This window comes from Indicator indicator, chromosome 24 (genome assembly GCF_027791375.1).
Source record: "Indicator indicator isolate 239-I01 chromosome 24, UM_Iind_1.1, whole genome shotgun sequence".
Lineage (NCBI taxonomy): Eukaryota > Metazoa > Chordata > Aves > Piciformes > Indicatoridae > Indicator > Indicator indicator.
In genome coordinates this window covers 10,611,783-10,632,536 of record NC_072033.1, presented here as the reverse complement: position 1 = coordinate 10,632,536, position 20,754 = coordinate 10,611,783, and the positions used below count along the sequence as shown (strand labels likewise).

At 39.0% G+C, this 20,754-nt stretch overlaps 1 protein-coding gene across 1 annotated transcript; it reads right to left on the bottom strand.

The window, feature by feature from the left end:
• Positions 1-1,287: 1,287 nt before the first annotated feature.
• Positions 1,288-13,526, bottom strand: NELFCD (negative elongation factor complex member C/D). The gene is made up of 16 exons (XM_054391751.1): positions 13,508-13,526; positions 10,977-11,047; positions 10,386-10,501; positions 9,340-9,449; positions 8,110-8,219; positions 7,681-7,788; positions 7,300-7,452; positions 6,603-6,733; positions 6,017-6,182; positions 5,209-5,343; positions 4,120-4,259; positions 3,686-3,800; positions 3,431-3,526; positions 3,075-3,215; positions 2,592-2,721; positions 1,288-2,190 (listed from the first exon to the last, which is right to left on the bottom strand). Exons 1-16 carry the CDS (start codon positions 13,524-13,526, stop codon positions 2,156-2,158), a joined length of 1,776 nt encoding a protein of 591 aa, XP_054247726.1. The 3' UTR covers positions 1,288-2,155.
• Positions 13,527-20,754: the final 7,228 nt, after the last annotated feature.

Here is a 20,754-nt window from a genome sequence, read left to right as displayed (position 1 = left end):
GGCAAAGTTTAAATTGCCACAAAAGGGAGCCACTTGCTAAGTGGCAAATCAGTGCCATGTCAAATGTTAGTAACTGGCATTGCTAATTGCATTTAATAAATGAATTTTTACATGACCATGTGTGTTAGAACTTAGTATGTTTTCAGTTGCTTTCTCTTGTTGTAGCTAATAAGCAGTCTCATGGGGTAGACGAGCTACCCAAAGCTTACCCTGGTACTACTTTTATTGGACTCTTCCTTGTGAAAGGGTTAGTCAACAACACAGTTTATACAGCAATGATGATGGTTCAGACTAATTCAAGGTAAACCACACTGCCTCCACAGGAGAGGTAAGATACAAGCTACACCTGCCTAGATTTAAAACTGTCTCCTTGGCTTTGCTTTTACCATAGCAAAATGACTCCAGAGAGCTGATACGGATTAAAACTGCAAAGCTGCAGCAGTTGCTGTAACTGAAGTTCCCTTGAAATATGAAGACAGTAGGACAGTACTGATTAGACCATTATGGAGTTTCAACTAGTTAAAAAAGAAGCTACATGGAAAATCACAAAAGGAACTTAAGTGTTTAGAGGAAGTGATACCAAACTTGAACCCAGGAAAGCAGAAGTATGCATTATGTGAAAGCTGGCAGACTTGCAGTGGGCACAGGAACAAACTGCTCTTGCTACACTGAAAGGCAAGACAGGGCTACATCCTAAAATGAAGCTCTACAAGGTGAACTGTTTCTGTAGTTTATGCCACAAAGAAAGGAAGTCAGGGGCTACAAAAAGCCAAGTGTATGCTAATTCTACTCAGAACATTATGAATAGTAGGCCTCAAGTTTAAATGGTGGAAAGATATGCAAAGAAGTTCAGAACAGCTGCTGAAGAAGCAAATTTTTCCTTTTCTAAGCTCTAAGTTGATGATTGATAGCACTGTTATTATGGTAAGCTCAAGCACTGTGGAATATGTGAAGGACCAATTAAGGAAAGGAAAGATGCACTCCTTGTTATATGACTCTATATAATTGGCTGCTGTCTCAAGAATGATGATAGTAGCTTAGAGGTCCCATTCACAAATCACTGACCACAGAGAAGAACAAAGTGGCTTCCTTTTAAATTTAGATCCAGTTGGACTTAAAACGTCAGTGTCTTTTAGTAAGCAGGTTCTTCAGAAAAGATGTGCTTGGCAGAGCACAATGGGCTTGTCTATACTCACTTTTAAACAAGCAATATTTGCCTGTACAAAGAGAAATCCAGCCCAGTGAACAAAAAGAGTGGTCTCAATGACACTTTGAAAGAATCTCTGGAAAAACAAAACAACTTTATTTAAAGGTAAATTATAGTTTTGGGTGTATCACCCACTGTTTGGCATCAACCAGGACACAGTAGAGAAGTATAAAAAACAAGCAGTAACAAAATTTCTGCACACATTCATATTTTTGGAGAGTAGAATTCTGACATGGTAATGAAACTTACCAGTAACATTTGATGTATCTATTAAACAGAAAATAGATGCTGAAAGGTAACATATGTAGGATTCATCTGTTACTACAAAACTAACCTTGACTGTTACAACTCCCCTTGAGTTAGACAAAACAAGTTGTTTTCTTTCATAGCAGTAAACACAGAATATTTAGAATTCTAATATTACACAGAGATGAGAAAGAGCCATTGTGGCTTCTCTGCAGCAGAGCTCATCACAAACTCCACTCTTAATTCACAATATCAAAACCTAGAACACTCAAGATATAGCCTTCAGAAAACTCTCTACAAAGTGGTTTTGTAGGAACCACCTTCCCCATTCTTCAGGCTTTGCATGTTACACAAAGAATCAGTGACAAATTCTGAGAGTAGCAAAATAACATTATTCAAAATAAATCTTTCTCTCCTGCTAGCTCCCTAAGAATATTCAGATTTATACTTCGTGTGACAGAAAATCCTTCAGTATTATTCTATTTTTCAAAGTATGTTAACAGTCCTTTGATATGAAACTTAAGGTCACCATGCAAGTCAAGCACATGCCCTTCAGCCCTTTCTTCCATGTTTTTGGGGGTTTGGTTTTTGTTTGTTTGTTGGATTTTTTGGCTGCTGTATTGCCCAGTTATAGAACCTTAATGGTGGAGAACATGGCAAAGCTGTGACTGTGTGTTCTGCATTCTTGATATTTTCCACTGCTTAGTTCATCATAATAAAGTTAGATTTGCAATGAGCTTAAAAGGAAAAACAAAACAAAAGTGTTCAGTACATTGCTCTGATTTATCTGTTTGCACATGGATTTCTGCGTTATGTAAATAATTAGGATTTTAGGGTCTGGACAGATGATACTTTAGGATAGGAGTGTATTATGACATACTACTTCCCTTTCCATCCTTTCCTTACAGTGCTAGATTTTGTCCCAGGTTCCTCACTACTCCCCTGAAATTCTTGATTAAAGGAAAATTGCTAAACACAGGTCCCTAAATAAGGGAGTTACCTTAATAAAAATACCTGGAGGCAATCCTATTTTTAGCAATCCTCCTCCTAAACATTATTTGCAAGGTGTAACAAATGCAAATGGGAGCAAGTATGAAAGGAATAAATGTGACTTATGAAAGGAATAAATGTGACTTACCTATAAACTCAGTGACAGGATCATGTTCACCTTCTGTTTTAATAGTACCTGCAATACTTTCATTCTCCAAGATTGGAAGAAAAAGCTGCACAAAGTCTGAGGTATATGGAGGAGCAATCACATCAAGCACCTGAAACAGCAGACAACAATGGGTTATTCCTCCAGTCAGAAAAGTAGTAGTAACAATATTTAATTTACAATACTAGAGTTGAAAGCATATAAGCAGTTGCACTTAAGACCTCTTGTTCTTCATACAATAATTAATTATGTCTTTTTGTGGTATTCTATCCAGTACCTTGATACTTTCAGAAATCAGGAGTGAGTAGGACCAAGTCACATCCTAGTGACTATTGATACTACATACATTACTCAAAATCTATCTTCTGTCCTGAAATATTTTTGAATCTGAGGCAAGCTTTTTTAATATCCAAACACATATGACTGATATTAAAGTTTATTTCCATGTTAATTTTTGCTGCTGACCTCTGTAACAAAGTATCTGATGAGAGAGATGTCTGTATCTAGCTTCTCCAGGCATTTGCGGATATAGCTGACGACAGGTAGGACATATCCTCGACTGAGCAAGTGCACCATCCTATCCAAGAGTGTTTTCTTCAATTCCAGCTGATGGTGTGGGAAGGGAAGAACCAACAGATTAGAACTTTCTCTCAGAAGCGTGCAAGCTTTAGTGTTCATTCTTATTGATTCAATATCTGCTATGCTACCTTTTAACCATGACCATATCCCTATATTATAACTGCTGTGACAGCAAAAGCTGCTCTCTTGAATAAACATAATTAATATGATGGCACACAAATACTGAATCCTTTGACAATCACCTGCTCCATTACATCAAGCTGTGAATGTTCGGTTTCAAAGAGCTTGACAAGAAGTTGTAGAACCTGGGGATGAAGCAGCTGATGGCATGTACTGATCTACAAACAAGAGAGGAAAGATAGATCCTCAGAACTTCAATTTAGAACTTCAATTTAGACAGACTGCAAGTGATAGGCATTCGGTGAACTGGACATACCTCCAGTTACAACCATCAAAACTGTCCTTAGTCTCCAGTAAGGTTTTATATACATTTTTACCTCATCCAATAATGCCAGATGAACTGGAGTGTGATCAGTCTGCAGCTGGAAGTATCGTGGTTCTGACACTGTCCAATCCACCCACTTTAATACACCCATTGCCACCACTGGGAATCTACAGAAAAAAAAAAGACCACCTCAGCACCAGAGTGTTTAAAAAAAAAGTTTTAAATCCCAAACAAAACAAAAGCTCCAAAGAAATTTTAATATAAATAAATAAATGACAGGTGAAAGCCAGAATTTGCATCCTCATGAGGGAGATTCCCAAGAGCCAGACGTACAAGCCTGAAAGTTGCTTTCAGATGACATCTTTACGTATTCTCCAATGAGGATGTTCTCAGAGTAACCTACAAAGGCATTTCCCTTTAGCAGTAACGTCTCTCCTAAATACTACTTTCCCTCCAACAACAGAAGGGACCAGTCCCACAGCCCACCTGATGCACTGATAGAGAGTGCTCAGTTCTGCAACCAACTCTGATGCTCCTTTGTTCTCATTGCAACACAGATTATGAACGGTTTCAATGGCTTTTGAAGTTGACTTGAGTTCATCCTTGTTTATGCTCACTCTCTTGTTCTGAAAAATTGCAAAGTTTGAACGCAGGAGTTGTGAATATAGCAAATGTCTCTGGTTACCTAAGGAAAGGAACTGTAACCTGCTATAAGCCTAAGATTACATCAAGTTTCTCCAAATTTACACTCAAATGCAAGTTTCAGAAGAAGTAATTATCAATAAGCTGAAGAAAAGGGATGTTTGCTTTATTTAATTCCCCAAGAATTATTTTATCTACTTCATAAAATTAAATTCTTTCTCCTCTGAAAAATTACACAATTCTAGTAGTACACAACTGCTACTGATAAACTTTGGGGGAAGAGGAAGAAAACACAAAAAATGTGCACTTGTATAGTACCGTTTGATCATCAGGGTCTACAATTTTTAGTCATTTCACACAGAATCACAGAATCAACCAGGTCGAAAGAGACCTCCGAGATCATCAAGTCCAACCAATCACCCAACCCTATCTAATCAACTAGACCACGACACTAAGTGCCTCATCCACTCTCTTCTTAAACACCTCCAGGGACGTCGACCCCACCACCTCCCTGGGCAGCCCATTCCAATGAGCAATCACTCTTTCTGTGAAGAACTTCTAAGATCAAGCCTAAACCTCCCCCTGCACAACTTGAGACTGTGTCCTCTTGTTCTGTTGCTGGTTGCCTGGGAGAAAAGACCAACCCCCACCTGCCTCAACCACTCTTCAGGGAGTTGTAGACAGCAATAAGGTTTCTCCTGAGCCTCCTCGTCCCCAGGCTAAACAACCCCAGCTCCCTCAGATGCTCCTCAAAGGGCTTGTGCTCCAGACTGAACACAATTTCAGCTGAAGCCAGAAACATTTTATGTTAAAATAAGTGAATCAACCTGAATACATTATTTTAAACTGAGCAGCTTCAAGATCATATGCATTCTTTAGCACAGTCAGGACACTTCAGGTTACAATAATCTCATTCATAGAGCTGAACATTACCTTTTTCCACATCTCCACTACACTGGCTGCATATGCCAGTATATGAATAAATTTATGTTTGTGGTCCTGGTTGATCTTAGCACCTGGCTTAAACAATGACTGCATGAAGAGGTCCAGAAAGGCAGGTACTCGAATCTGTAGAGAAAACGAATGGTTTATTAGAGCCCAAGAATGATGAGAAATGACTACACATATAGTTGTTGCATCTGATATACCTTGCATAGAATGAGCTATAACACATTCCCCCTTGGGAGCAGGTTTCTGACCCAAATTTTGGTCAGAAATAAAAAAACAACCAACAAAAGTAAACAATATAGTTATAGACTATATTGTTAAAGTATCTAATCACCACCATTTCTTCCCAGAACCCATGTCAGAACGAAGCAGTAAGAAAACCAAAACATGCCATTTAGGCCTGCTTGTAACAAATTGCAATAAGTAATGGATTTGTTTGTTGTTTTGGGGGCTTTTTGTTAAAAGAAATTAAGTTATTGCCATCTTTATCTCCTGCTGAGGAGGTCTTTAGTTCACTGCATATAAAATAATATATACATATATGTATATATTTTTTTTTTAAATGGAATGATTAAAAAACCAAACCAAAGCGAAATCGATCAATAAGCTAGTGTGAAATAGAATACAAGTAGGAGTTTTGCATGTAGATGTTACTTTAAAATTATAGAGAGGTGAGTCTGAGTGACAACTTCTATTTCAAGTCAGTATAATACTTGGCACAACAAGACAGCTTATTTCTGAGTGCTATGGGAATAGAAGCAAGTATCAGAGGTTACAAAACTTAACTACTAACCAGTTCTACTGGAGGTGGATCCATGCTTGTAAACATTTTGAACAGGACAGTGATATCTGCTGGATTCAGAGCACCTTTGGACAACATCGCACCAAGAGCCTGACATGCTCGAGGGTAGGAGGCTGCAGTACCCAAAGCTAAAGTGATCTGGCTGGCATCATGGCCTCTGGATGAAGAGCAAACACACAGAACTTACTTCTCAATTTGGACATTTCAGTTTTAGCCTCAGTGAGTCAACACGACGCATCCTATTGAATGTAATGCCTTGGGGCAGAACCCCTCATCCTGGGTAATTACAGAAATAGGATGGTATTTCCTTTCTTTGTTTCCAACAATGTTCATAGAATAATTAAAATATGCATTTTTTCATAGATAGAAACTTCAGTTCTTTGCTCTTCTGATTTCAGGTCTCCCAGTACAGTACACTGAGCTTTTCTGTTATTCCGCAAATTAAAGATCACTACAGGAACTGCTCTGTTGCAGCTAAGAATCATCCTTTTGCTGGTGAAAGGTAATCACGAATGAGCAAAACCCAGCAGTTTACAAATATCCGGTGAAAGACATTTCTCTAATAACTGCCACTTACTTCTCATGAGCATATCGCTGAACCTCCTGAGCAATCCGTCTGACAGCTGACCCTCCTTGCTCTTCTTGAGCTAATATGGACATCATAGATTGAGCAAACAGGTAAGTGTGTTCTCCATGGCACACCATTTTCTGTGAAGGCACACAGCAAAAATCTAACCAGTCAACAAGGAACATGCAGGTATGCTTCTGTGAACACCAAAATCCAAACCCCAGCAGCCAAAAAGCACAGTATGGCTATGCACTGACACAACACAAGAAGAAATGGCTAAATTGACAATTTTTTTCGTGATGCTATTTCACAACACACAGCATATGCTGGGTTGATTTAGATGGCAACTTTCACACTGACATGAATTATTTTAATTTGAAGGGGACTGACTAGACTGATGTTGCATTAAATGTGAAAGACAACAGTTCTACCTTCACTTTTTACAATCCATTTAATAAATATAAAAAGTGTTCAATAAGCAACCCAAGGAATTATTGGTCATAAAATGACCAAAAAGCATAACCTCCTATTTTTTAATTCAAAAGATTTTGTTAGATTTGATGTGAAGATTCTCTACAATTCTCCAATGATTCGTATATCCTAAACTGAAAGGAAACCATTATTTTCTTTCCACATGAAAAAAAACCCAAACCAAACCAAAACACATACACACACAATACAAAGAAATGAATTAAAAAAACCTTACAGCAAACTCAGGAAGGTTTTTTTCAAGGTTTTCTTCTCCTCCATCTAAAATTGTTGCCAGAGATGTACGCAGGACTCTGGAAAACACTTCTAGTTGCTGACATGCTGTTGAAACACTAGTTATTTCCCCTTGATATCCAGCATCAGATATAAGCTGTAAAAACAGAAACATCACAGAAAACTTGTACTGTTTACATATATATTTTAGAAATCCTAACAAGTCTAGAAGAAAGCGAGAAGAGCACTTGCACTCTTCTGACATTTGAATAAGCAATATTAGCAGGAATATAGAAAATACACAAGCAGGACCACAGCCAATACTCGATGCCAGAACAATTAGCCCTTTATGGGTATTCTCATTTGTTAGATTTGAATAGTCTACCTTCACAGTAAAATTAAGCATTAAACAGTCAGGATGGGCTTCTGCCAACTTGTAAAAGAGATCTCTCCATGTAGTATGTGCTATCATTTGCTCAAGCCAGGCTGGAGTCTGAAAAAGATTAGACCAATAGAGACAAATGTAATAACTAAACTATTGTCAAGATCATTAACAGCAAGGCTTCTACTTCTCAGGAGTCCCACAAGTTGTTTTACAGAACTTTACTACAAACAAGGATGCATTCAAAGTTTCTAAGTTCTCTAAACTTCTGAGGACTCCAGTGAGACACAGATGGTTTTCTGACACTAGTTATTTCTTAACTAAAGAGCTTAGAAGATACAATTTCCCTTCCCCCACCATCTACTCCATCAGATGAAGGCTTCTATGTAGGTTCCACTCATGTAGAGATAGCAACACGTATTCCATGCACACCTCTCCTTCCTCTGTAAAGATGGAATCTGCTTTCCGAGGGTCAAAATGCTTGATAAGTAAGCTCTTTAAATGGTTTTCTACAGTCTCCTGAACTTGCAATGGCTCAACACCTGTATAGAAGGAACAAAAAACTTGGCAGATGCAATCCAATCAAATGTGGCAGCAACATCTTAATTATTTCAATGAGAACAGAAACCACACAGAAATTTATCAACACAGAGAAGATGAGTGGAGAGCCATCAATTCCACTACCAAGTCACACTAGTACAGGCAGATCCACTATCAAGTCACACTAATACAGACAGATTTACATATTCTTTTTTCCTAAATGCAGACTGTTTAGGATCACAGCTAGGGCACACCAGTCCTTTTGTTTTTCTCTTCATCAGGTACACAAACACAATGTGAGTCATCTCAGGACTGTTACTGAGCCTGATACCAAAATGTTCCCATCTTAAACAAGGAAGGGTCTACCAGGGTTGGTGCACAAACCCACCTTGCTACAGACTGAAGTCCAACCTTTTAATATATTGTCTATCAGTAACTTTGATAGCATACTACAAAACAACATAGAGGTAGTAACAAGTGGGTCTACATTTCTGCGATCCGCACATAATAGTTCTTATAATTTGTAAACAATAGTTTATACAAGCTAAGGAACAAAGATATCACAAGATAATGCTGAACACAGCTTGCAAGAGGCTGCAGAAGAACTCATAAACAGACCAGTAATACAGAATTGTCTCAAAGAATACTAGCATCTGTGTAAGAACCCTCCATTTAACAACCACTGATTTACTGAAAGGGAATAGTAACCAGTAATAAGGTAATTGGCTTTTACAATATTAATTACATAATATTATTAAAAATATAAAACATTACCAGCACCATCTATGTAGCAATAGCCTTGCCCTTGTGCATGAAAACAGAAAGAAACTAGAGTTTATGCAGTTGCTTCAACTGTATTATGCTTTATAACACAGTTTGTGGGCATTTCAAAATGTTTATCAATGTTTCCCTGAGCAGACTAAAGGTATTATTGTAAAGAATTTAGGACATACACAGGAGGACAACTTTATGATGATCCATCCAGGATCCATAACATACACATACAAGATGACAACTCGATGATGATCCACTTGCTGAGTATCATCATGTTTCCCACCAATTCAGATATTTCTGACAGAAGAAAGACTCCAGACCCAAATCATACTGTATTACATATCGTACCTGTTTGAATGAGCCACTCTGCCAGCAAATTAACAGTCTGTGCCACCGCAGTGTAGTTTTCAGAGAGAAGCTGGATAACATTCTCTGGAGAACCTCCTGCTTGGAAATATCTGATGAAAAGATTTAGAAAAGTCACATTAAAACCTAAAACTACTTGAACTCTAAATAAAGGGAAAACAATACCATCAATACCAAGTGCAAGGTCCTACATCTAGGGAGAAATAACAGGCACCAGTACAGGTTAGGGGCTGCCCTGCTGGAAAGCAGCTCCACAGAGAAAGACCTTGGAGTGCTGGTGGACAGCAAGTTCTCCATGGAACAACAATGTGCTCTTGTGGCCAAGAAAGCCAATGGGATCCTGGGATGTATCAAGAAAGGTGTGTCCAGCAGGTCTAGGGAAGTTCTTCTACCTCTCTACTCTGACCTGGTGAGACCACACCTGGAACATGGTGTCCAGTTTTGGGCTCCCCAGTTCAAGAGAGACAGAGACCTGCTGGAGAGAATCCAACAGAGAGCCACCAGGATGATTAGGGGACTTGAGCATCTCCCCTGTGAAGAGAGACTGAGATCCCTGGGGCTATTTAGTCTTGAGAAGACAAGACTGAGAAGGGATTTGACCAATGTCTATAAATATCTGAGGGGTGGGTGTCAAGTGGAGGGGGGCAGGCTCTTTTCGGTAGTTCACAGTAAGACAAGGAACAATGGGTTCAAACTAGAACATAGAAGATTTCACCTCAACATGAGAAGAAACTTCTTTCCAGTAAGGGTGATGGAGCACTGGAACAGGCTCCCCAGGGTGGGTGTGGAGTCTCCTTCTCTGGAGACTTTCAAAACCCACCTGGATGTGTTCCTGTGTGGACTACCCTAAGTGATCCTGCTCTGGCAGGGTGTTGGACCTGATGATCTCCTGAGGTCACTTCCAGCCTCTGATATACTGTGATACTGTGATCATCTATACATTTTCACACACATTTCCATACAAAGTGACAAAACTGCACCTGTAACAGACATAACATGCACCATAACATACGCAAGGTTCTACTCACCTCTTTAAGGTGTTAAATATAGATGGCTCCATTATATAGTCCGGGGTTGAAAATTTCTTCAGGCATTCTTGCTGGACTTCGGCATCGTCTTCTCCCTCCCCATCCTCATCGTCTTGCTGTTCAAAAGCACAGCCAAGTCACCCCACCTCTCTCGTCCTGTTTTCCCTCTGTGTTCCCACATTTAGGCTAATTTTGCCCACAGAGACTCGCACACCGCGGTTCATCACAGCAAGCGACCTGCTTCCCAAATACGACTTCTCAGCACAGAAGACGCAAAATCAAGCACTCTGCTGCGGTTGTTTTCCTCCCTGCTAACCCCTCAAGCCCCAGGCTCCAGAAGGGGCCCGTCTTTATGCGCGGCGCTTTTTGCCTCAGCTCGGCGCCCCAGACACGGCTTCAAGAGTAAGAAAGCCCAGGAGCTCCTCCGGAAGCCAACTGGGGGCGTCCCTCGGGAGTAGCTCTCCTCTCTAGAGCGGTACGGAGGCAGCGGGCTCTTCTCACAGGCCGCCTCAGGCCCGGTGCCGAGCTGCCGCCTCCCGCCGCACGGCCGGACCGAACCGTGCCGCCACTAAGGCGCCGGCAAGCGCTCACCGTCCCCCCGTCCGCCTCGTTCCCCCACTCCGCCCCGCTGCCTTCGAAGTAATCAGCGTCCTCCATGACTCCTCCCGTTCCGCCCCAGGCCGAAACAGCCGCGGCGACAGCCGGAACCAGGCCACGACCGCCCCCCCTGGGCGGAGCGGTGCGGAATGGCGGGCGACGGGAGGGTGGAGCCGCTGCCACCGCAAGGCAGGGCCGGGCCGGGCGAAGAGCTAGGGCATGTCGGCGGCTCGTCCTCGGTGCCGAGGGAGGCTAGTGCATGGAACCCTGTCACATTTGCCGCTACTGACTGGTGGGGCATTCTGTGCCCCAGAGCGTCCTCCACCCCAGGACGTGCTATAGAAGTCAGCGGAGCGCTGGCAGGGGCGGGCATTACCTCACGGCACAGCGCCGCTCCTTGCTGGAGCTAGTGCTCACTGTGGTGAAGCTGTCGCTTGGCGAGTTGTGACCGAAACCATCCATGAACGCCAGAAGATAAAAATTAAATACGGAAAAGTAAAAGCTGGCCCCATGACGGTGGTTCCCGAGGAGGGGGAGGTTCGCTGCGCCCCCGTTCAAGCAGTTCATCCCGGTTAGTCACTGCTAGAGAGCAGGAAGAAGACCGCATACAGTCAGAGGAAAAAAAATAGCCAATGGAAATTAAAAATCAAACTTCCTGCCAAAAAGCCCCAAAGCCTCCCAGCAGCAGCAATTAGACGGAGATCACCAGGGAAGAGTTAAAAATGGGATGTGTTGCTCTTCTGGCTGCAGCTGACAGGCAGCAGTTTCCTCACACTGAGGACACCTGAGCTGACTGAATGCAACAGGCCAAGAGGGCTCCCAGTGAAGAGAGGGACTGGGATGTTACAGATAAATGAAAAGGGGATAAGTCTAAAATGAAAACTGATCATACAATCTGACCTTAGGCAAAGAGATAGGCATTACTGAAATGGAGACCATGAGAGAGGAACAGAGTCTCTTTGTCTCTTCAGATCAACTCCTGTTCTTCAGTTGTGTAAGAGTTTAACTGTGAGAAAGGGGAGGAGGAGGGGGTGTTCTAGGATTTGTAGGGCAGCCAGGAGCATTGCTGATTAATTATTTAAAAGATCCTTTATTCTCATTCAATTTCTAACTGAAAAATAGTAAAAAAGAATTAAATTGTCTTCCATGCAGTCCATAAAATCACTTGGTAGGAACGGCCAAAAAGCCCTGTTCAGAAATAAGTTGTCATAAGATCTTCAGAGACACAGTCTTTGTTCAAGTGTGGTCACTGTATTAGTTAAAGGGCTTACTGCACTTAAAATTTCAGTGTAGAAAATATACATCACCAGCTGAACTGCAGCATAGCATGAGCTGTGCTGTCCTACATTGGTGAAGCAACTCTTTCTGAACCATTTGTTCAACATCTTTGTGAGCCCAAGAAAATGTTCATTTTGCTCTGTCAACAGAAAGCAAGAGAGACGTTTTCAACCTTGAAAGCATGGGTTGAAGCAGAGGCACAAGGTACATATTCTCTACCTGTGCAAGATGATTGCCTGCAGCCAAGAAGACAGTAAGGTAACATTTTAATGCTTGTGGAAGCACTAGCCATTTTTCATGAGGAAAGACCTGGGAGTGGAGTGACAGGCTGGGGCTGGAGGCCAATAGAAATATTCTTGAGAAAAAGTTGTTGGCTTGTTTCCATTTAGTTAGTGGGCAATTTCCATCTCGTAGCTGTGAGAAAAGAATAATGTACTTGGAACAGACAAGTGTGATTAACCAGTCAAAACTCTTAAGAAAATACCAGACCTGAATTTAATCCATCCCAAACCAAGAAATAAAAATATTTTCTCATAGTTAAATGTGAAGCATCTATACACATGTGCTTCCTGAGTTTTTGTTTGTTTTGTGCTGGTTTTTTGTTTTGTTTTGTTCTCTGAAGGTAGTATCAGAGTAACTACTATACTGCCCTAACAGTATAAATTGGAGGAAAAGTGAGTCCAGAACTTAAGTAACATTTGAATGAAACTGGATAGGAAAAAAACACAAAGCTGAGACTTTGTGAGACTTCAGAGGAGATTCTAGTTCTTTTCAGAAGACTCAAATAAATATACCTTTTACAAGTGAAATTTGCTGTACATCTTCTAGGTAGGATATTTGGATCTGTGGTCTTGAGGAATTTCCTAGTGCCCAGAATTTATGGCCTGAAACAGTACATCTTAGCTTCAGTAAAGGATTTTTAGAACAGGTAAAAGTTTTGTCTAGTGACAACAATTGGACTTTTAGGATTCAGTGGTAATTATGCTACAAAACACAGTGCTTAGTTGAGTAGAAAAAGGGAACAGTCTACAGCACCAACTACAGCAATACACATACTGGTTATCAGACGAAATGATACTAGTAATTTCAATGTCTAAATTTTAAAACTAGAAGTTCTTTTGTCTTTATATATTTATATATTTTTATTTTGATTGCAGTAACAGAAAATTAGTATATATGTTTTAATATATAAAGAATGAACAATACTCAAAGCATTTACTTTTGACTTTGAGGAGAAAACTAAGGACCTGTAACAGAGCCAGACATCTGCTGAATAGCCCTTTGCAGAAGAATTTAAATATCCAAGCTTTCCCCACTTCAGGTAAATAAACAAGAGGCAAAGATCAAACCCAACTGTTTCAAAGTATCATTTAAACTCTGTTGAAACACAAGATGTAACAGAAATTGATTTTGCAAACTAACCTTCTACAACTTTGAATGGAAACAACCTTGGCTGTCTTCTTGGGTTTAACTATGTTCTCCCACATAAATTTCTGTTTTACAAAATTTCAGTGACATATTTATAAATAAAAGAATGTCCCTGAAAGATTTTATTATTCAGCAAATGAATGCAACGTTTTTTCCCCTAAATGCATATTTGACTGTGTTTTGTGTGTGAAATATTTTTGCATCACAAATCCCATTTAATAAGATTTTGATGAGGCAGTGAACATGTTAAAGATAAAATTTTGATCCCAATAAATATACTATGAATGACAGCCTTGGGGGCTCTACTGCACATTTGAAGTAGTAAAGGCATCCTGAAAAGTAGCTGTATGTGAAGAAGAGCCAGATCTAGAGAAATATGGTAAACTGTAAAATTTTTTTTAAAAATTATTTTATTTTAAACAGAAATGAAGGTTGGTTTCAAAAAGGTTGGGAATGGGTTTTTCTAAGGCAGTAAAGAATGAACCAAGTATTGAATGCTCAAGTTTCAGTCCCAGCAAATTATCAAAACTTGTTGCTTGACTTTGGAGCAAATTACTTAAAAACTATCATTCAAGATTACTGCCTACAGGTGATGAAATCATAAAACTTCATTTGGTTCCTTCTGAGAGTAAAAAAAATCCCAAACAGAAAAGCTGACTTCCAACAGAACTGTTTGCCTTTTATTCATATGCTTTAAAAAAATATCTGCCCTGGTATTCTCTGTATGCTAGTTACCACTGCTCCTTGCCCTCTACAAATTCTTTTATCCTAAATTTGTATTCTGTATCATAGTCCCTTTACACATCAACCAGTACATTCAACTATACATAAGGTAATAACTTCCAAATTGAGCAGGAAATCACAGCAGCATCACCTTAGGATAATGAGTTTTGGCTGATGAGTTCTTCCTTCTAAAGCAGAACTTCAACATTAAGCATTTTTGTTTGTACCTTGAGACTCAGAATTACTGGCCACAGTCTTATTCCAGACACTGAACACAACACATCTGCTAGATAACTGACAAGTATTCTGAGACAAAAGAAGGTGGCTTTTAGGTTGCTGACATCTTGTCATTCTAGCCTTCTTCAAATGTTAAAAGTTGGAACTATATACTATAGACTCCTTTAAAGGCAATCTCACAATGCCCCAGCTCCTATTCAAGATGAGCCTACAGTGGAAACATTTTCTTGCTTCAAAGCAAGTTCCAGTTGATTTGCACACTGATCATGAAACTTCACTGAATGTATGCAGTCAGTGTGTATTTTGCAGTTCCTTAGTTGGATATATCCTGTCCTTTCAGATGAACACATTCTCTGACCTTGAACATACGTGTAAGGATCCCAAATTAGGTCACTTATCTGGGGAATGAAGAATTTCCCCCATAAATATATTTTTCAGTGTCCAATGTGATGGATTTAGGATTATTGTTTATCTAGTTTTTCCTAGTTCCTTTGAACTTTCCATGATGCTGTCTCCTAACTTTCTTTCATAACTGCTTTATTCTCCCATTAATTATATAGATTATAAGAAGGTGGGGTGAGGACAGGAGAAAGTAGCAGAATCCAAAGGTGACAGTTCCTGAGCCATGATGTTGGACAGAACCACCGGTTGCAAGCTCCCCAGTTTTAAATCACAAATAGGTTAACAAGAGCCATTACTTGTGGCAGAACTAGGCTTCCAAACTGCATTACATAGATGAACCTTTGTAGCCCAGCAGAGTTTTGCCCTGTGGGAAACAGAACTCAGGGTTAGAACCAAAACTTCCATAAAATCTGTTGCTTCAGGTTGGCTGTTGTGCCTTCAAGCAAAAAAAAAACCCAAAACCCAAACAGAATGGAGATTAAAACCACTGAGATACATGAATCACCACACACACACTCCAGGAAAAGACATGCTGTTTGCTGTGGCTCCAGCTTAATACAAGTTTAAAGTACCTTTTATCAACACCTTGAAGTCTTACACAGACATGTATTTGGTTTTATCATCCAACCCCTTCATTTGTCTTTTTATGGAAGCTCTTCTGATCCTGCCAAAAGAAAACTGATGGTGTAGTGAAAAACTAGAATGAGCCCCTTTTTCAAACAGCCTGAGGCACTAATTCATAACCCTTATGCAGGAGCTCCTTCTCTGACTGATCCCTGTGGGCACTCCAGCATTCTAGTTGCAGGAAGGATCCAAGTCCCAGTTTGTATCAAATACTGTAAAACTACAAACAGAAACACTGTACTTTACCATAAATAATGCACCTAAAGTTCACAGCCTAAAAACAGAACAACAGAATGGAATTACCATCATTACTGCCTCTGTCCTAAGCTTGTTCTTTCTCCAAACTTCAATAGCTGTATATTAAATAAAAAAGCATTAGCCAACTCATTTAATTAAATAACGGGGTAAAGTGAAGACACATTCACATTTTAATTTTTAATTTCTTTACATTTGTCTACTGGTACCCCAGCTTTAGAAAGCATGTTATGTTACAGAAGACCACTAACACCTGAAATTTCTCCCTCAAAAATGTATTCTTCTCTAATTTTTAAAGGTTGCATTTATCCTGTTACTCAAAGAAAGATTTGTGAGGCAGACTTCCTAAGTGAAAAAAAGAAAAAAAAAACAAACAAAAACTAGAAAACTTGTCAATTCTGGTTTGGTGGGATGTTTTTTTCTTAAAATGATCTGTGACACTTTTGGTCAGTTACCCCCTGTTGCAGAGGTATCAGTAAGCACTTGCTCTTAACCTAGAGAATTTCTCCCTGTTTTTTAACACAGAATGAGGCTAAGCTTATAGAACCCACAAGTTAGAACAAAATCCCACTTTATTATTCTTATGTTTAATGTAGCAAGATTAATTTGCCTCCCCACCTCCTCCCAACCTGCTTTTCCAAGTAGACTTCTGCTTTAAACTGCACCCATTTTGCTCAGCTCAGGACATCAAAAGTAGACAGGGTAAAAGGCAGTTTTAACTTTTAATGAGAATCAGGGTTGAAAACAATTAATTATGAAGCCAGAACTCATGGCTGATTTTTTAGCAATCTCTGCAATACAGTGGAAGTACTCTGAAGCAGTTTACCTACCAAGTAACTGGAACACACCCACTCACAGTATTTACACTAACTGGTTATGACCAGAATTAAAATACGTTCACTCCTGGAATTTCTATCTTGTCAGTCACCAGGTTTTTCAGTGTAACGGCTTTCATCAGCAGAGGCTCAGAAATCCCCCTTTGTAGCTTATTTTATTTACAAAGACACTTGAAAGTTTGTCATAGAACAGAAAGACTTTTTCCTAGGGGATCAATTTTCAGAAGTATCAAGCTGAGGAAGAAGGGTACAGTTTTGGTTTTGGACTGCCAACAGATGTTTGCTTGTAAATATTTTTACCTTTAGAGCAATGCAACATGTGTTTTAAGGATGAGGACCTGTTCCTGTGTGATTTCCACTGATAGTCATCTAAGGCCCTGATCATGCTTCTTACAGTTAGTAGGAATTTTATCACCTACTTCCATGGAAGAGGTTTTGTGAGTGTCAGCATTGTTAGAAATATACATAGCATATTAGATACAGTTGGGAAAAGACAAGAACTTGCTCTCTTCCAGAATAAGTTACCCAACTTAGAACAACTTCATCAATTTTGGACATTTGTATAGCACCAATCACCAACAGTATTGTCACTAAGGCACTGGACTGGTACTCAGCTGTCATGGAGTCTGTCTCCGTTTTCTGTGGTCAACTTCCTGTGTATTCGTGTTTCTGTCTGTTTTTCCTGGTACATAATTTCCAACATCTGGAAATAGGATATAATACAAAACATCCTACATCATTTACAGGAATATTGCCCCATGACTCATTACAAGGTGCTCAGATTCTAAAGTGATGACTATTAATATTTCTGTGCATAGATTTACTGCTAAAAGAAAATAATCCTGCAGGTATCAATTACGAGCAACACCCTGGAATAGAATTAGCTTCAGTTCCTCTGGAGTTGATGACATAGTTAAGTTAAATCCTATTCTCAATGCCATGATTCAAAATAGTTTTTAGATAAATGAAGATAAGCCCTCAGGGCTCCTGTCTACAACAACTGATCCAGCATGCCTTTGTATGCTTTTGCATCAAAGTCTGCTCCTAACAACTTGCAGAGCTTCAGTTGCAGATTCTAAGAGCAGTTTTTGATGCTTTCAGAAGCAGCTGAAACTTTTTTTAATATGTAGGGAATTTACCTCTCCTCATTATTAAAAAAAGAAAACAAACCAACCCCTTTCAGGAGTTTTCACTATTCTGCTGCACCACACTGGCTGCTGTGTACTGATGTACAGATTGCTAAAAGTTTTGGGGTTTGAAAGAAGTTACTGCAAATGCACAGTAGCTGATTTTGAAATGACGACATCTCTACAATTTATTATTATTTTTACAAAATACCCAAAACGATCAGACCATATTGTAGGTTACTGGCTTGCCAAAGGTTATGTTTTAAAATCAAAACCATTTCTGAATTACAGAAGTGCCAAAACCAATCTTGAAAAGATTGTTGTTTTTGTTATTTTTTGCTTGTTTGTTTTTTTTAAACAACCCCCCATCCAACAAAACAGTTGTATAACTTGTGTAGGAAATGGTTTAAAAACCAACCCACTAAATCATGCTTGAGCAGAAGCCTCGTACGGCAAAGATTTAGCTGAGGGCAATTTAATGCCAAGATATAGATCCTCTATGGGTTTGTAATGCAAGTACTGACACAACCTCAACTACAGTGATGCAAATGTGCCCTAAAACACTGTATTTACTTTTATTAATAAAAGTGGTAGTGTTTACATTTGCAGGTATCTTACACTTCAGCATCACGATGAATACTGAGTAGAATGAGTTAAGTTTTGGCTGTAAGGTCAGAAGTTTCCAAACAAATGAATGAGACAGAAGTGAAAGTCCTCAATCATGAAAACAAGAAGTTCAAATAAATAAATAAAACAAAACTAGGAAATATGGGTAAGCATTAAGTTGGAATGGTTCAAATAACTTCAAATTATGGCCACTAAATTAGAGGCAGAAGAAAACAGTTACTTATTAAATAGCAAGCATTAAAGCTTTATGTTTTGTTTTTGTATTAAAAAAAAAGAGAGAGAAAGCTTAAAAATAAGACTTGCATTTACCAGGCCACCAAACTGCATAGACTAATAAAGAGACTAACAAAGGCAATACTGAGACATTAAGACCACACACACTCCATACTTGTGCAACTCGACCGTATTCAAGACAATTGCCTTTTTCCTCACTTTAGGGAAAAAAAAAAAAAACAACAACCAAACAAGCATCCCCTAAACATTTCTGTTCATATAAAGCTTTAGATTTCTTAAATTGTTATCTTAAATATCCTTGTTATTATGTAGCCTTCTCAGTGTCAGAGGAAGAAGCTTATTAATTTAATTTTTAATGGAGGTGCTTTGTTTCTCTCAGATGAGAGATTACATTCCTCACACCACTACAGGTTTTCTCCATTTATAAATTTGGTCTTTACACCAACTCTTCCTAGGCTTAAAAAAGATAAGGGTTGGCACTAAATCAAAGATTTTGGCTCCTGTAATTAAAATTAAGGCTCACAATGAATTTCCTTTCCACTATGTGTGTCCCATTTTTACTTAGTGGAAACACCAGCCCTTAACCTACAGGCACTGGATACATTCTTAAATTGTAGAGGGCTATTTTCAGTCATGTTCTCTGCAGTTCTACGAAGTTCTGGTGGCAACTTTCTAAACCTGTGAACAGGAAAAATAATTTTTAAAAGATGAGTAGCAAATGCAGCTAAAAATTTCATTCCATTTAGTGTCATCACCAAGATCACTACTAATTTGGAACGAAGAGAGACAGGACAGTAACTCCATCACATCCCTGCTCTATGTGGGAACAGAGTAGGTGATTTCATTTTTGTTTAAAAGCTTAGCCACAAAAGCAATGAAAACTCAGAATTCTGAACAGTTGCAGTTCTTAGTATTAAAAAGGCATCTGATACCTGAAGCAAATCTAGCTGCACAGACATCACTGACCACACCCTAATTTTAATTTAAACTGGACCTCTTCCCAAAAAAGAAAGTTAACACAGTCTTTTGGGTGGAGGGAAGCTAGTGTGAAAGGCAGAGAGGCAAGTATTTTGGTGTTTTTCTTTCTTTCGTTTTCCTTTTAAAGTCACTGCAGTAAGATCCAGATCAGTTTAGGGGTGTGAATGAAGGGAGAACAGGGGTGTTTGAGTAATATAGGCTAACACTGTTCTAGATGTGTTATTACAGCTGTAATTTCTGACTCTGTACAAATTGTACACGTAGGTTTAGACACATGAAAAAGTAACACACAGAGACATAAAACACCTAGGTATAAAATATAAAGCAGTGTAGTAGTTACTAAAATTACATGCTCTCTTATTGCTACAGTGATTTTTGCTCTTTTTCTTTTTACTGTACCACATGTTGTTCTAAGCATATAATTTGCATAAATTATTCAAGTTTAAGAAAAATCCACACATCTTCACTTTAAGCTACTTATATAGTTAATATAAAACAAAAAGTTTCTAAAGTATCTCTTTATTAAAAGAGAAATAAAAATGTCATTTGAAACTGGAATTCAGTGGCCAAATCCAAGGGCAGTGCACACCTTGTCATCCTGGTAGTAGTTTGCCCACACAGAGTCAGTGGAGGTTGGTGGGGTATTTGGCCCAGTCTAGAGATGGTCACCAGACCTGCATGATGCCCTATGTGTCTGTTATTGTTCTGGTTTTGTCTTTAGCAAAAAGGACTATGAATGACCAAAGACTAACATTTATAATTTGTAGCAAAATTTGGTTTATGTAGAAACAAGCCATGTTTTGCATTTGGATAGAGATTTAAATGAATTAAAGCTAAAAATTAAAAAGCATGATGCTGCAACATCTGGTCACTTGTTGAAGACCTCACTTTTAAAGTGGTTAAGTTTGCACAATTTGTACTTTTTTCTTTTTTTTTTTTTCCCTTTTTTTCTTTTTTTTTTTTTTTTACTAAACAGTATTTTTCCTTCTTTTATAAACCAGAAAAACTAAACTACAGATAAAC